A 15,957-nucleotide genomic window follows, 5' to 3' on the forward strand; every position below is an offset into this window, starting at 1 on the left:
GGGGAAAATTTCCGACAGTGGTGCATGTGGTGCACACATACCTAATGTGGAAGGGACATAAACAGCACATTTTGAAGAATAACAGTTATGGAAATGTTAGTAACTGTTTTTTCTATTTCTTGACAGAAGATCATTGTACAACATTTTTGGCAGTAAAACTCAGAATTTAAACTGTAGTTCTAAATTGCCATATTGTGAAATTTAATATATGGAGTTATACCTATCTCATAGAACTGGAAGGAACCCTGAAGGATCATTGACTCCAGCCCCCTGCCTTCACTAGCGGGACCAAGTACTGATTTTTCCGCAGATCCCTTCTGACCCTAGAGTCTATGAGTCACAAAGAAAATAAAGATGAAAAAGAGGCTGATGATGAATATGGAAATAGGTGAAGAAAATGTAATTTATTAAAACATTCCTTTTTTAAATAGTATCTCATTTCTGGCCATTATATACTGCTAGCATCAACTACTGTAATCATGATTATTTTGATCTTGGACTGTCATGTCATCGTCAATACTTTCTTCAAAGTGTGACATTTCTTTGCCGTCATAAAACTTATTTTGGGTTTCTTCACTTTGTAGCACTAACACTGCACAACAATTTCTTAGAAGTCCTCAGCACTTACATTCATTTTGACTTATTTTTAATGAGTTTAGCTTAAAGTGCTGTAATATGTCAAGTCTTCTTAAGCACATTTTTAAAAAGAGATTAATTTATGCCAATGTTAGTTTCTAAATAAAATAAACTCATCATTGCAATTTTTAGCAGTAAAGAAAAGGAGCCAAAGTTGGACAGACTAATTTATTTAGGATGAAGCATTGCTGATGAGTTACCAGTGAAGGACAGACATATTGACTATTATTAAAAGTGGATTGATGATCTGAATTTGGTCAACTATCTAAACACATGGAAATGTCATGCTGTTTTCATTGACTCCTGCTGATCTTTGTATCTGCTATTTGTACAGACTGCATTTCATGCTGCTTCTGGCAAATTTATCTAAGTCTTGGCCGTGCACCCTTTAACATTGCTCTGGGCAATTTTTATTTAGCCTCTAGCTTTCATGTGCCTGGGCAGTCACTGATGCTGCTCCAGGAAATTTTTATCTAGTCTTTTGCTTCTGCCTGGTTGAGCAGATTTTGATGCTCTCTTGGGTAATCTTTGAACAGAAGTCTTATGAGAGCAGCTCTTGCTGATTTCGCTTCACTGAATTTTTGGAAATATATTTCACATTATTAACGGGCCTCTTTTAGGTCCTTATGTTTTGAATCTAACATTTTCAATGTTTTTCTCAACTTGCTTTGATTTCTTCCACCAATTAAATTTTCAAGCCGGAATCACTGTTATTAAATCATTTAATTATTTAAATTTGTGAGATAAGATTGAAACAAGATTTACTTGTTGAAAAAAAATAATCTGGCGACCAGCACTGATCATTAGCTACTCTTCATTCACCTATTTCTATCACCAGATCCAGAATGTTGATTGTACACTAAATTTTTTAGGTTTAAATAAGTAAAATATTTATACATACATACATACAACCATAGCACTTGGGGCCCCAGTCATAAACTAGGATCCCATTGTGCTAGGTACACAAACAAACAAAAAGATGGTCCCTGCCCCAAGAGGCTTACAGTCTAATGGTAAGACAAAAGACAACTGATAAATATAGACAGGCAGAGAAGTACAAGTAAACAATGAAACAATATTTGTTCCGGGATGCTGGCACAATTTTTACAGTAGGGGTGCTGAGAACCATTGAACCAAACTGTAAACCCTCTATATAATGGAAACCACTTCAAGCCAGGAGGTGCGGCAGCACCCTTAGTTCCAGCACCTATGATTCATCAGCATCAGAGGCAGCTCTCTTCTCCCATCTTACAAAGGATCTATCTAGAACAGCAAGTTGTGTTGTTCAATAATTTGAAAACAAGGTAAATTAATTAGCTGTAGATTGTATATAAATCCTTCCTGCTTCCCTCCTAGCTAGGACTGCTATTTTACGTGCCCCTTCTGAAAAAAATTGTGTTTGCATTCCCTGGCTGATCATATCTTTCCTCTTCCTCATACTGCCTTTAGGGGAAAATAGTGTTACGCCAAAATAAACAGTTAAATATTCTAGACAGTAACTGCACTCAATGAGCCAATAATTGTGTGGGTTAAAGCAATTTTTTTTCCACACACCTGGACCTTTCTGAGGTTCTTTTGTATGCAAAGCAGTGCACAAAAAGTAGGCAATGCCCAAGTACAACTTTCCAGGATACATGGTCTTAATGAGCAGCCTTGCAGTTGAGGTTTCCCAGGTGCAAAGTGGAAGAGTTTAAGGAGGAAAAGAGGTTATGAGGTAAGCAGAGAGACAGGTTCCAGACAGCTGCTTCTGGGACAGGACAGAGATGGCTTATCTGAAGTTTCTGCAAGAGGGAGTCTCCTTTGTGCCATTTGTTATCATCCTTATTCACAGAAACAGGACATGTGAACATTTTGTAAATAAACAAATTACACTAAGAAAATTCCTGACTCAGTGTCACCGATTTTGGCTCCAAATGGGAAACTTATCTACAAGGTCCCAAATTCTGCTGTCATCATTCAAGGGGCAACAATAGGAAAATGAGGCAGTTTCCAAGAAATGACAACGAAGAGAGACAGATAAAAGCGGACCTACTCACAGAAAGACAGTTCTGCAATAACATAAGGAACATTTGGTATACAGTTGCTAGATGTTCCCTGAAAGTAAATGGTGATATTGGCAAGCTTTGTCTGACACAATTCTTGTTCCAGATTATCAGAATTCCTTTCTGTGCCGCTGTGGTTCTGCATGGATTTCTGTTCTCCTGCAGCTGAGATAAGTTGCACTTCAGGAGTCTGTGAACATGACTATGAAAGGCCATAAAACCCCTGAAAATAACCTAAAATAGCATTGTGTACATAGTCTTGCCATTTTCATCTCAGATCCTTACTGGGTTAGAAGTCGGTCCCATAAATTACTGTGAATTTCCCTTTTTCAGTATTATAAAGGTCAAGTTTCTAGCCCTATAGAAGCCCAAGATAACACTTTTTGTAGCCATAATATATTAATGTATGGAAAGAGCTATCCTAGGACTCAGTCTTGCACATTCTGGTATCTGCTGGAATATTTTTTGAGGAAAATGAAATATTCATCTAACAGATAAACATACACATTTCAAAAGATTCTTTGCTTGAAGTTGCTCAGTGAGTCAAAGTATTGGAATGAGTCCCAGGGAAACGAATCAATGGACTGAGATGGCCAAAGATGCATGATCAATCTATTGCATGAATCTGCACTGTTTCACATGAATAAAACATCTACGCATGCCTGTGTATATATGTATATTACATGTGCATTCTGTATTTGTGTGTGTATAATGTTTCCCCTTTTGACCCAAGTGACTAATTATGCAAAACTCTATGGATTGTTCCCACTAGGAGGATAAACTGATGATAGAGCCAGGTATTTTCTTTGACACAGTCTTGTTTATTTATAAAGATTATACATAAAGTCCTGTTTCCCTGAACACAGTAAGAGTCAAACAGCAGAATACAGTTCATGTGCTTGCTCTTCCCAATGTGCCTTTCCCACCAGCTCCCTGTACCCCAAAAGCTTTCCCTTGGGGCCACATTACCAACACTTCTGTTACTGTCTGCTTGGCTGTCTGGCCAATTCTGTCTCCCTTCTGTCACATACACCCAGACAAAAAGTTCCAACAATCAAAGCATGAGCCCCTGTATTTGAAACCTCTTGGGCCACCTGGTTCAGCTTCTACTCAAGCTTTTCCAGATGCCTATGTTTTGGGGGCTGCTGCTTTAGTTTCAGCCACTGCTTTACAATTACCCTGAATGAAAGGTTGCAGTTATGCCCAACCTATAACAACAAAGGTAGGGTCCAATCTACATATATATATATATATATATATATATATAATGAAAAACATTTACAGGGATGTTGTAATTACCCATACCAAGAATTACACAGGATAACCTTTGTGATACAGGAGGGCTGGGGAGCAGTGGGAGAGTGGTAGAGGGGAAGCCCTAGGCTAATTAAGGCATGATTCCCTGTAGAGTAGGGAGGGTTGCTACAGATTAATTGGAGCACCTGTAGTCAATTAAGGCCCCGTTAGCAACCTAATAAAATCCTGTGCTTCAGACAGTCAGAGGAGAAGGAGAAAGGACTGGAGCTTGGAGGTGTACTGTGAGACTTTGAAGAGCAGAAAATCAGAGTAAGGGCGATTCCCTCCCCCAGTGTTTAAGGATCAAAAGTACAAGGAACCTGCAGGGATTGAGAGGGGCTGGGGCTCAGAGTAAGGAGCAAACCCAGACCCCTTCCCTGCTTCCCTCCTTTACCACCTTCACAGGCCACTAGTGGGGTCCTTGGTGCCCCAAGAGCAGGGACAAGGGGTGGCATCTTAGCCCCCCCACTAAGAAAAGTGCAGGACCCACCATACTACATTGGCCATCTTGTCACACCTTTCAATTATGGTACAATAGCCTTACAGTTACGACTAAGACGTTTTAGTGTGTGTAGTCTCAGGTTAGATGAAGCTGAGATTGGGGGGGGGTCATATTTTTCCTCTTATGATGTCACTACAGGACAGAAATAAGGTAGCTTAGTGTCTTAACTGTGTATTTCCATACCTTAATATGTTTGAATTTTATTTAAGTAAATGTAGATTAGTTTCAGTTCAGAGGAAGCAAAGCAGTCAGAGGGTGAGACAAAGTATGGTTAGGAATGGTTGGAAGCCAGGAAACAAAGAATTAAGAAGTCAATTTTTATCGTGATGAAAAATTAACAGCAAGATGGCATCCGCTATTTAATGTATTTATTAAGGACCTAGAAAAGGAGGTGAGCAGTGAGATGGAAAAGTCTGCAGATAATACAAAGTTATCAAGGATGGTGAAAACCAAGAAGGATTGTGAGGAACTTCAGAGGGATTTAACCAATCACAGAAAAAGGGCAACTGATAGCCAATTTAGTTCTCTTTTGATAAATTCAAAGAAATACACATTGCAGAGAAAAAATAATCTTGTGAAGATCTTACATGTTTCTAAATTAACCATGGGGCTCATTAAAGAGACCTGAGCAACATTGTGTACAGTTCAGTGAAGACCTCAGCTCCATATGCAGCAGCAGCAGCAGTGGGGAAAAAAAGCAAATAAAATGTTAGGCTGCATAAGGAATGGGATGGAGAATAATATTGAAAATAGACCATTATACAAATCATAATGTGGCCTCATCTGGAATTCTGTTGTGAAAAACTGGTCACCACATCTCAAAAATATATTATGGAATTAGAGGGTTTTCAGAGTGGACTATCATGAATGATTTGAAGCCTGAACAACTCTCGTACAAAGAGAAATAGGAAACAACTGGGACTGTTTAACTTAGAAAGGAGACAAAAAAGAGGGGACACAATAAAACTGTGTAAAACAATGAATTGTATAGAGAAGGTAGATTAAGAGCTTCTATTCATTCTGTCTCATAACACAAGACATAGGGATATTCAGTGAAGTTAGAGTGGCAAAATCAAAATTTTAAAGGTAATACTTTTTCATACAATGGGTAGTTTGGCTGTTGGAGTCTCGTCACAGGATGTTATTGAGACCAAGAATGTAGCAAGATTTTAAAAAGGGCTTGGATACATCTATGGATATGATGAATATTCAGAGTTGTTAATAGTTAATCCCATTTTGGAAAAGATATTAAACCTTATGCTTTAGGGTTTAAACCAATTGCTAATAAATAGGGGTTAGAGTGAGACTCATTGCTGGAGACAGATTATTCCATATCTGCATACTGCAGGTTTTTTACATCTTCTGTCTGAAGCATCTGGCACTGGGCACTGTCCAGGATACTAGACTGATCCAGTGCGGTGCTTCCTATGAATTTCCTGTGGCAAGTAATCTATCCAGGAGAACATTTGACACGCATCCAGGCTCTGTTATACTACTGAATCATTACTTCCAATAGAATTGTTCCATGCAAATTTCTTGTAGGAAAAAGGTATTGATTGTTACCTCTTAATGTCTCAATGTCCCTATTTAAGAGTTACCTGTGCAGTTGAACTGACCCTGTCCATAGCCTATGTAGTCATTACGTGAATACAGTGTTCCTGTTAATGTGCATCACAGAGAATGTACAGGAGTCTGACTGAGATTTCCCTGCCTCTAGAGTACTGCTAAGTGATCCTTAGTAGAACGGAATCTCATCTATGGGCCTTTGAAAATGCCTTTTCAGAACATTTTCATGTATTTATTTGTTATATATGTCTTTGGAATGCACTCTGTTGTATCTAATGGCAGGTATCATGGGGAACGTACCACAGAGCTCTCCAAACATCTACATGTGTGAGTGTACATAATTTCTTGTATATGTACTTGTAGAACGCGTGCTCAGTGTCCAAATAAGCTCTACTGGGCATGGTGTAAGCTGTGCACCGGCATATGCCTGCATCCATATTACCCCTTTTCGATATGTGGTGTTAGTGCTAAAATTTCAGGAAGAGTATCCCAGAGTCCTGTGCATCACAGAGACATTCTAGGAACTGCCTTGCTGCATGTTGATGGAACTGTATGCCGCCTTCACACATTTGATGACAGCAGCTCCTGCTCATCTCTTCCTTCTGCCAAACTGTATTAGAGACATGGAGCAAGTCCATGAAGTTGTGGTTCTGCTACTGCTCCCAAGATTAATGTTCATTCAGTGCAGTATCAGATACCAGATGGAATCAGTCCAGAAAGCTGTCAGATGGTAAAGATAGCTGACCTAGAGAACGAATGAAAATCCACTCAGGTCCCATGGAACAGATGCTTTGAATGCCGGGATTGCAACAGTACACCCATGGATCACCAGTTCTTGTCCTGGAGAACCAGCATGCTATGGTGGGACTACGTTGTCTTAGAAACCTGAGATGGTGACCAATGGCTTGAGATTGAGAAAGCAGACTTTCATTTTGTTGCATGAGGAGCTTGCATCAACTTTCCAGTGCCAAACCATTTGATTTGGGAAACCCATAGCAGTGTAGAAGCAGATGGCTATTGCCCTTTGAAAGCTGGCAACACCTGACAGCTACTGGTCAGTTGCCAACCAGTTTGTGGTTGGGAAGTCAGCTGTCAGAGTGGCGGTTGTACCAGTTGCTGATATATCAATACTATATTCTACCCACTGGTGGTTGACATTACCCACATCTAAAATTATAGCAGGATTTCAGAGGATGGGGTTTCCGAACTGTGGGGGGGCCATCAGTGGAACACACATTCCTATACCTTGCCTACCAAAAGGGGCCTTTGAATATGTGTCCTACTATCCAGTAGTTCTCTAGGGCATAGTGGACCTGAGTGGTCAGTTCATGAACATGAACTTTGGACACACGGGAAAGATCCATGATGCCAGGTGCTCAGGAGCATTTCCATGGCACCAGATTTTTAATATAGTTACACAGTCATGTTCTGTGAATCCTACTACCTCAACCCAAACCTCTGGGGAAGTATCCCATTGCTCATAGTCAGAAAACAAGGTGCACATACAAGGGAAGTGAACAGTAACTTTTGTTTACATATGTGCATGAAAAACAGAGCTAGAACAGTTTGTAACAAGATAAAATGAACAAAAAAAAAAAAAGGCCAATTCCCCCCAAAATGGCAAGCATTGCTTTCTGTAGAGATGCTGCCTCATTCTTCCCCTCATCCTTTCTCTGAGAAGGGAGGAACACCCATGGAATATTGTGGGGGCAATAAATGGGGGTGTCTTCTGCATGGAGGTTGGGGGCTGAGCACAGGCTGATCTACAGGGACAGGATGACACTCAGCATTCCTCTCCTCCAGGTAAAAGTGCAGAATCACATGCTCCTCTTCCTCCGGGTCTCTTGGGCTTCCTCTGGGGCATTGTTAGAGGTCTCTGCTGCCTCCTTGCCCTGCTACTCGTCAGCATCCTGCCATACGAAGCAGCTGGTGGCATTAAGAATGGGGTCATGAGTCACTTCAGATTCAGAGACCAAGCACTGAACAGTACTCGTCTGTGCTCCAGAAACCCAGAGGCTGCTCTCAAACCATGATTACTTATCTGAATCACAGTTTGCTGCTACTAGTGACATGGTACTCGCTCTTTACTCCAATTCACACTTGTGATAAATGAAGGGAGGAGGTAGGTTCCTTTTATGGACATCCTGCCAGCTAGTTAGCTATAAAGTCCCTCATGGTAGCTGTTCTTTATTTGCTTTACCTGAAAAGGGCTTAAAAAGTGGGCAGCTGACCAAAGAGCCAATGGGAAGGCTAGAACTTTTTGAAATGGGGAAAGAAACTTTCCTTTTGTCTGTTGTTCTCTGGGCTGGAGGGACAGCAGCCAGTCTATAAGCAACTTTAAGCCAGGTATGATCATAAATCATCAGATCGTGCCTAGAATTACTTATCTGAACTCCAAATGTGTAAGTAGATCAGAATGTTTAGCTAGAGGTGATCAGGTTTATTTCTGTTTTTTTTTTTAAGGCTTGTGGATTTCGTCTGTGCTAACCCCAGATGCTTTTGTTGCTTGTAACCTGTAAGCTTAACCCCACAAGAAAGCTGTTTTGGTGCTTAATTTTTGTAATTGTTTCTTTTAAGATCTAGCAAAAAGCCTACGTTCCAGATGTGTTTTTTTCTTTTCGTTTTAGTACAATTTAAAGAACAGGATTGGATTTTTGGTGTCCTGAGAGGTTTGTGCATGTTGTTTTGATTAGCTGATAGCTACAGCTAATTTCCTTTGTTTTCTCAGCCTTTCCCTGGGGTTTGTGTGTGAAGGGGCTTGAGGGTATGCCACAGGGAGGAATTCCCAAGTGCTCCTTCCTGGGTCAAAGGGTGTGTGTGTGTGTAGTGGGTTTGTTTTGTTTGTTTCCCGCATTTGGGTGGTAGCAGCATTTACCAAGCCAAGGTCAAAGAAAAACTGTAACCTTGGGAGTATAATACAAGCCTGGAGTGGCAAGTATTAATTTTTTTAAATCCTTGTGGGTCCTCACTTCTGCACTTGGAGTGACAGAGTGAAGATTCAGCCTTGACCACTGAATGCAGGTGCTAGATTCATTTATACAGCATGTCAGGATTTTGGCTATTGGATGGAGTATAACTACATCAGTGAAATTCTAATTTAATATTTTAGGTATTTTGCCATGATCTATGACTTAATTTTATATTAGGTAACATTCTCATTTCCTCCTTCAGTGATCTCTTGCTTTTGTAGTATTTAAAAAAAGTGTTTGAAGTTGTATTTAACACTTTTTGCTATACTGTATTTATTTCAAAGTGTCTTGTTGCATTTTAAAAGTTCTTTTTTGCTGTTTTTGAATTCTCGATAGTATTCTTTGTATGTTTTATGGCGATCATTGACCACAAAAAGGAATCTGTGGTCTTGGCGTTACAAAAGTTCCTATCAGCTGCCATACCAAGAAGACCACAATGTTCAATCGCACCATGGTGGTAACTTCTCCCTCTCCCATTTTGCTGTGGGGAGCAATGAGGGAATATTTGTCCAATTCATCAATTTTTGAAAAAGCCAGTCAGTGAGGTGAGATTTAAATTGGAAGGGAGTGATTACAATAAGAGGTATATTTTCTGGAAGGAGCCAAATTACATTTTTAATTATGGTTCCTGGGTGGGAGCAGCAAGCAAGGTTAGGGCCATAAACCACTGTTTAATTACAGGAGAGCTCGTACTGCTATCAGTAGGAGTTTGTCACAAAGAACATGGAAAAAACTTGTCCTCTTTTAGGTCACAATTTTCATAAAATTGGAAGCTAAAGTTGTAAGATCCTAAATCCACATTTACGCACTTGCCTGGTTTTTCAAAAGTGATTAGTGACCAGCAGTTCTTATTGAACTATTATTTCACACTATTTTATTGCTGTATGATCTGTGCCATAATGAAATTCGGTGCTGACATTTTTGGTGCTATAGCCCAAACAGTCAGAAACTAGAGGTTGAGATCTGCCTGTGTGCATATGAACATGCAGATACCCAGAGATCCAAACCATTTTTTCAATCCTTACCAAACATATTTCTACATTTTCTCATGTATAAAGTTGATTTCCTACAAGCTATTATTTTAGCTAGAAGAATCAGCTAGCTAGGAACTTTATTCATCTAACCATCATAATTATGGTCTTTTCAGGACAAGATAGTACTGAAAAAAGAATAGATTTTGCTACTAAGCAGAACACTGCCTTTTCATTTTCTCTTATTGTTCCTTTTTGTTCCTGACAGCCTAATACCAAATGGAAAGGCAACTCCACATGCTGGTCATAAAAAGGAATTAAAATTTTACTTTAATAAACCCAATGCCCGGAGGATTTTAAATAATGATCCTAAGAAGGCCTTCAATGAATTCAAAACTGCAATTTGCATATAGAGATACATCTCTACCTTGATATAACGCTGTCCTCGGGAGCCAAAAACTTATAGGTGAAACCACGTTATATTAAACTTGATTTGATCCGCTGAAGTGCGCAGCTCCTTCCACTCCCACCCCGGAGTGCTGCTTTAACACCTTATATCCAAATTTGTGCTATACCGGGTGGCGTTATATAGGGGTAGAGGTGTAATTGTATATCATGTACAGTTGTCATGCTTGTAACAAATCACCACCATGGTATATGACCTCATTCAACAAAGATGACTTCCCTCACTATTTAGTAATGGCAAAGAATTAGGAATTTTCATTTAACAACTGGAGAATTCCTGGTGATTTCCTCTCTCGCATAAAATGACAATGTTTCTGTCTTGTAATTTTGGTTTCCCATAATAGAGACATCTACCGGTTTGGATTAAGCAATTGCATAAAAATAAACAATCAAAACCTTTGCTTTATTAATTAAAGTAAATAAGAATTGTTTTGCAGAAGCTCAATGGCTTGTATTGTGGAGGAGGCCAGTCTAGATGATCACAATCGTTCCTTCTGGCCTTAGACTCTACAAATCTGTAAAGAATCCTCATTTTATAGTTGTTAGATGTTTTAATTGGTTAGGTTTGGGCAGTTTCTGATTATGTGCCATTAACAGTGATAGTTTACTAAACAAAATTGGACTGTTTTTCCCCTGAGGGTCTATAGAGTGCAATAGGAGTGACTACCCAGTTTACCTCTCTCCTTGAGTGGGCCAAATCTGGTATGATCTCCAGGTTGGCAATTAACTCTTTTATGAGAAACCACAGAAGTTTTCTGTCACTCTTTTAGGCTGTGATCCTTCACTGCTTGTCGATTCCAGTCTTGCAACTGACTGCAGAGTAGGAGCAGGATTGAATTCATAATCCTCAGAAACAGAATTCAATTTTGTGATAAACTGCCTATAAATCTATATAATTATTCATTTGTATTTAATTAGTGATGGCCTCAGGTTAATATGTTTGCCAACATGATACAATAACAAAAATGTAATTGACCAATAAAATTGATATTTCCAATATAGCACTTTAAAATAGTAATATGTTTTGTAATGTAATATAAAATGCAGTTGCTAAAACATTACCATGATATGTATGTTATAGGCTGAGTTTTCAAAAGTGAAAATTAATTTGGAGTGACTTCATTTTTGGGTGCCCAAGTTCGTACACCTAAAAGGTATTTGGTTTTCAAAGAACATGTGTGCCCAACATTTTCTGATAATTGGGTCCCTTTAAGTTGGACTTGCAAAAATAGAGCCACCTAAAGTCATTAGTCACTCTTGAAAATTGTACAAATATCTCAACAATATCAGTGTTTTCTCCTCTAGAATTTTAGTGCATTTACAAATAAACATATTTTTACAATATATTGTTAAGCATGTTTTTGGAAACACCACCAGGATTAAAACATGAACGGAAACTATCAGACCACATGTGATGAATATGAATAGCAGGTACCTGTTCTCTTTTCCACAGCAGAGGAAAAGAGTTCTGAATAATAATCAGAGAAAACCTTACTATGAGAGTGGTCCCTCAAGAAAGACACCATTCTATGGTTATCGGTCACAAGATTTTATATACAGCACTTCATGTCTATATTGTCATTCTCTTTTATACAAGAATCTTGTATAATATTCAAGGAAATTGTGGTCTTGAAGAGACTTGTCTCTGTATATTTGTTGTTTTGCATACAACCTTTGCGCCGCCATCAGGGAAATGCTGCTCTCGACTGGGACAGTTGTACTTGCAGCATCCCACGTTCGTCCACTCGCGCTTCCGCACGGCCCGCACTTGTCACCATTCCGGCCAATGGCTTTAGGAGCCGTTGCTCCAAGAACCCTCAGCCGTGCCCTTCCTGCGCCGTTTGGCTGGAATGGTGACTGCGGCCAGAAGGCTCACATATCAACCTGCAGAATGCTGCAGGGTGCGTGGTAAAACCAAACGTTCCCTTCAGGCGCCACCAGATTCTTCCCTTGATGGCTTGCATGCCAAGTGCATCCTGCACACTGATCTATTCATGCTAAAATAAAGCCAGATACGCATAACAAACAAAAACTGCCTTAAATAGTATTTTGAATCAACTCCCATTTTGTGTATATCTGTGACCCTCTATCAGTATCTCTCTAATGGTTACATGGTCAGTCATCATAGATCGAGTACCTCACGACATAATGAATTTATCTCAGACACCTCTGAACTGTGTCAGATTCTCTCCAGTTACCACAGGAACTGTACATTGGAACATTAAGAGTGGATTTTCCAAAAGTCAATCATTTTATTGTATGCATTGAAACAACTGGACTGGGTGTGTCTGTAGTTCCGTTTAGGCTACTAGTGTTTTGGTAATGGTTGGCTGTGGTCTCAAGATTGTATTGGCAGTGCCTAAAATGGTGCGAAGTCACACCAGAACATATTGGAGATTGGCTGAACCAGACCTCCAGTACCTTAACCTAATTCATGATTTTTTCATTAAATTTCCGTTAAATTTCTTTTCCATTTGTTCTCTCGGGTGTTAATGACCACGGTTTGTATTATACACCAATGACATCTGTATCCCATTTCCTCACTACACATCAATTGACTGGGATATTTTCTCAGATCCACCAGAGGAAAATCCCAGGTTTCACACTTGATGGAGTTTCCAATGGTATCTGCAAATGAGGACGGAAAGGTTTTTCTCACCCTAGGTCTGCAAGCATTCCCTGAAGAGAGCTTTGCGTACCAGAAGCAAAACATGAACAATATTATTCAAGATATAGAGCCTGATTATGCAACAGGCTTGGCCAGGACAATCAAGTGGGAGTTATGGTTGAGAATGTATTGATCCTCTTTAATTATAATACTATATAATTGTTATATAGACTGGAGGCGAGAGGGCGAGCAAACGTAAATGCAAGAAACTGGGGAATTTGAACTTAAAGGTTCCAGCACAAATCTTCACTTAACTCCATATACCCACCTATCCTTGGTGCTTCGGTTCTATGCATCATATAGTTTCATATTCTGATTGAGTTCAATCCTCATACTTTCCCCTGAATGTTCTTGGCTTTTTAATCTTGCCAGGTCTGAAAGCACGTGCTTGAGCTTCTATGATTCAAGGCATGCGACGGATTATAGAGATCACTGCCATAGATCTCCTTTATGCACCAGGCATAGAACTGCCACCAAAAATAATTCGAGCAACATATCTCTTAGAAAAAATCAAATCTGAGTTTAAAAAAGTGTAAGCTCGGATTGATGGACTCGTCTGAATATAAAAATTTTAGGCGTCAGTCTAGAGGAAACTCGTCCATGTGTAAGGCTTATTCTGGCGTCTCTGAGCTAGATTCTGATAGTCTTTGCGTGATTCAGTGAGTATCAGAGATGCCAGCTAGAGGTCCAGGAGCGGCAGTGTTAATGTTCTCAATGACAGCAAAGAATATCCAGTGCATCACAACTGGTGTTGTCTCTTCCGTGCCCAATCTTGTGCCTTGAGAGAGATCCGGGTAGCCTTCAAATCTGTTTTCCATGGAACAATAATATGTGAATTATGTTGCTCTACATTCCTTGGTGCTCAATTACTAAGTTCTCATGTAAAAGTAAAACACTATGCTTAATTTCAGCAGCAAAGAGCCTGTGTTGGCATTCTTTAGGGACTATGGATGTATTGTAGATGAGGCTTTCGTGAGATGAATACATGCCACTAATGTGCATCTATGACGTTAGGTATTCACCCATGAAAGCTCATGCTCCAATACGTCTGTTAGTCTGAAAGGTGCCACAGGACTCTTTGCTGCTTTTACAGATCTAAACTAACATGGCTACCCCTCTGATACTATGCTATTTGGTATCTGAGGGCTTAAGCAAAGATTTATTCAGTTTATAATGTATTTGTTTTTAAAAGCTGATTTGAAGGTACCACTGCATTGATTTTGATCGGCACATCCATGTATCATTATAGTATGTCGTGGTCTTTCTATGGCTAAGTGGAAAAATAAGCTTTCTTAAAACCGTTCACTATGGAAGCTGGTAAGCTTTGGATTTTAAAATATATTTAATTGCTTGGAGGGTGGCATGTATAATGAAAAGGTTATTTTTTGTGGGGAAATCTAATTGTACAGTTATCCTCAATTATATCAAAATAAACATTGCTAAGAATTTTAAGAACATTCTCTGGAGTATTGATGGACTGCAAAAGCATTTTCAGTTTTTGCTTATGCACCTCTTTTTATTTCTAGATCGAGGCCAAGTATAATGTTACCCAGTATGAGAATATTTTTTCTCTCTGCATGATTTTGGAACAGCTTCTTCAGAAGGGGACAGGAGAAGGTAACATTTCAAGCTCGGACTATGATGGAGAAGAAAAAAACAAATTTCTGCAGAACCTTGATCAAATTATTCTCCATCTTGCTGATGAATTCCCATTGTTTTCTGTTTATATGTGGAGACTGGGTGCTCTTTTGAACTCCTCTCAAATGCAAATTGTTTAAAACAGCCAGGCTTCTTTTTAGCAGTGTATTCGTTATAGCTGTGGAAAACCAGAGCATGAAAATGGTCACTATTGAAAGACTTTCAATGATTATACTAAACAACAGTATCTAAGATAATGTGGTGTTTTTTTTCCTCCATTCTTCCTATAGAAAAGAGTGATATCTTGAATGCCACTGTGTAGTGACTGTGGGTAAATGTTGGCTTTTATTATGGAAACTCCTGTGTATTACGTTGTCTACATGAATGGAAGCTGAGCAGCAAAGTCATTTCATGTGATATTTAGAATAAGTATCTAAAATGAACTTTTAGATTAAGTCCAAGGTTTTAAAAAATTAAGTGCCCAAGTTAGGCTCATGAATCCATATTTAGGTACATAAATAAGTGGCATGACTTTCAAAAGCGCTGCTCATCCAGCAGTTTCTGTATGTTTCAGTGTACTCAGCACTTTTGACAATCACACCATTTATTTAGATGCCTAAATATGGACTCACAAGCCTAACTGTAGGCATCCATCATTTTATTTTATTACTGTTTTAAATCTTGGCCAATGTGTTAAGGTTAAATTGTATATAGCAAAGATTTCTATGCTGTGGTGAAAATACAGATATATATTAATATGCAGAAGCATTGTTGTTTTCAGAAAACATTATTTTAGCTAAGTACAGCTATAACTTAGATAATTTTTTCACATTCTCCTAAGTCAGTTGTAGTCTCCAACTTAACCAAAATATTTGTTTTATGTCTGATACAACCAATGCTTAATTTGTCTATTTTTATCCTTTTCTCATTTTCAGCAAACATTGCATATACACTAATTGTACGTGCATAAACACAGAGCCAAATTCAATCTGAATTAACTCAACTGAAGTTAATGGAGTTGCACCTGTTTTAATTTAGCTCATTTTGTAATTGCTTGAACCTAAAAATTCTGAGCTAGACATGTATAATGTATGAACATTTAAATAGGATTTTATCTAATTTTTGGATTTTCATTTCTTTATACAGGATTTACATAAAATTTACATACTTTTGGTAGGAATCTTCTTAAACCTAAAAACTTTAA

General features: G+C 38.8%; 1 protein-coding gene across 1 annotated transcript in view; it reads left to right on the plus strand.

The window, feature by feature from the left end:
- The window catches only part of MEI4 (meiotic double-stranded break formation protein 4), a 144,208-nt gene extending 129,315 nt beyond the window's left edge, over nt 1-14,893 (plus strand). Inside the window, exon 5 of the mRNA XM_075063472.1 lies at nt 14,642-14,893. Coding sequence (XP_074919573.1) covers nt 14,642-14,893 — 252 coding nt within the window. The remainder of the gene's footprint in view (nt 1-14,641) is intronic.
- The last annotated feature ends 1,064 nt before the right edge of the window (nt 14,894-15,957 follow it).

The sequence above is a fragment of the Chelonoidis abingdonii genome, chromosome 3 (genome assembly GCF_003597395.2).
Source record: "Chelonoidis abingdonii isolate Lonesome George chromosome 3, CheloAbing_2.0, whole genome shotgun sequence".
NCBI lineage: Eukaryota > Metazoa > Chordata > Testudines > Testudinidae > Chelonoidis > Chelonoidis abingdonii.